The sequence below is a fragment of the Aplysia californica genome, unplaced genomic scaffold (assembly GCF_000002075.1).
Source record: "Aplysia californica isolate F4 #8 unplaced genomic scaffold, AplCal3.0 scaffold00745, whole genome shotgun sequence".
Lineage (NCBI taxonomy): Eukaryota > Metazoa > Mollusca > Gastropoda > Aplysiida > Aplysiidae > Aplysia > Aplysia californica.
The window spans coordinates 105,248-107,151 of NW_004798015.1; the positions used below are offsets into that span (position 1 = coordinate 105,248).

The 1,904-nt window shown below is 48.7% G+C and overlaps 1 protein-coding gene across 1 annotated transcript in view; it reads left to right on the top strand.

The window, feature by feature from the left end:
• Positions 1 to 488: 488 nt before the first annotated feature.
• The window catches only part of LOC106013252 (protein diaphanous homolog 2), a gene marked incomplete at both ends in the record, with an annotated part of 64,849 nt that continues 63,433 nt past the window's right edge, over positions 489 to 1,904 (top strand). Inside the window, 1 exon segment of the mRNA XM_013088442.1 lies at positions 489 to 1,616. Coding sequence (XP_012943896.1) covers positions 489 to 1,616 — 1,128 coding nt within the window.

Below are 1,904 nucleotides of genomic sequence, written 5' to 3' on the forward strand. Positions count from 1 at the left end.
TGTTTGATAGGAAAGAAGGAGGAGAGATAAGGACGATAGATGTTTGATAGGAAAGAAGGAGGAGAGATAAGGACGATAGATGTTTGATAGGAAAGAAGGAGGAGAGATAAGGACGATAGATGTTTGACAGGAAAGAAGGAGCAAACCACACCAGACCACCCGCCAACCACCCTCCTGCGTAAATTGTTTTGTTTTGTTTGCCTCCTGTTGCTCCAGTGAGAGCCAATAATAAATGAATTAATGTTCAAGACTTTTATATCGATTCAACTGTCCCAGACATGTATCTCTCTCTCTCTCTCTCTCTCTCTCTCTCTCTCTCTCTCTCTCTCTCTCTCTCTCTCTCTCTCTCTCTCCCTCTCTTTTATGCACAGTTCCTGCTCCCCCCACCCTTTCCTAGAAAGGAAGAACATCTCTTTCCCTTTCCGAGTTAAACATGCAAGTTTTCACATTATTCATCTAACCCACTTTCCCTTTCTCTCTCTCCTTAGCTCCGTGGCCGCATGGCTGGAGTGTTCCGGAGGGTGTCCGGATTCTTCTCTCGTTCCTCCAGCAGACGCAAAAGACAAGAGGGCAGAGAAGCGAAAGAGGACAGTAAGGAGAGGAAGAAAGGAGGGAAACAGAAGAAGAAAAAGAAACACGAGGACGAAGACCCAGGTGATGAGATCAGTAGCCAACAGCCGCGAGACTTGGACTTGGAGACTTTTGCAAAAGATGGAGACGACAAAGGAGTGAGAAACAGGAAAGACAAGTCTTCAAAACAATCGAATAAAGGAGGAACAGAAGAAGAAGATGGCGCGGAAAGTTCAGCTAAGTACAGTGGCGATAAAGCAAGAAGTAGTAACACTAACAGCGGGGATGATCACGAAGACTTCGCTGATGGTGGCGGCGGGGGAGGTGCGGATGGGGCCCAACGCCCACGCCCTACGCAACGCGGGAATTCCACGCCGGGCGAGTCGTCGTCGGCGGAGCGCGAAAGAGAGAGCCATCTCGTGTTGGTTCACTCCTCCCGTTCAAACGGCCGCGCGGAGCCCGGGGATCCTGACGGTGACGGTGGTAAGGCTTCTCACAAATCATCATCGTCAACAGCTGCTGCTGCTGTTGTGAGCGGTGGTGGTGGTAGTGATTATTCTTCTAGTGAATCCGATAACGACGAGAGTGGTAATGAGGATGACGAAAGTGTAGTTGCGGCTGAAGAAGGGGACGCGAAGAACCCGAATGATCTGGCTCCCATCATGGGAAAAAAGAAAAAGAACAAGAGGACGGCCGACTCTCCGTCAAAGTCCGGCGGTGATACTACTACTATTGTCCAGCCGGCCAAACTTATTGGAGGAGGTGGAGGAGGAAAAGAAACTATAATTCACACGGAGGGATTATTGCCAGAAGGCAGCTCCGTGGATGTTGTTGATAGTTACTTACTTTCTGAGAAGAATGGATTAACCAACTCTGGATTCTCCAATGACGAGCAAGTGGTCAAGAGTGAACAAACGGACCCGCTGGCTGCGTCATTGTCCTCCCAGGAATCTTACACATCAGGGACCACTACGTCATCGGCTGGTGACGGGGACACGGCGAAAACCGAGAATGGGGAGGAAGATAAAAGCAAAGGGAAGAAAGGTAAGGAGTTTTTTTTTCTTCCTCTACTTAATTTCTTTCCCTTTTTCTAAAGAATATTCTTGGTGATGACTGTGCTCGGGGGAGGGTACGGGGTGTGGAGTTGGAGAAGAGCGTGTATGTATGTGATATTTCTCTCTCTTCTCTCTCTTATCTCTCTCTCGCTCTCTCTCTCTCTCTCTCACACACTTCCCCCCCCCCTCTCTCTCTCTCTAGTTCTATTTCTTTTTTCTGTCTCTGTTTCTCTCCCTCTCTCTCAAACATACACACACTCACCCACACACACACTCTCT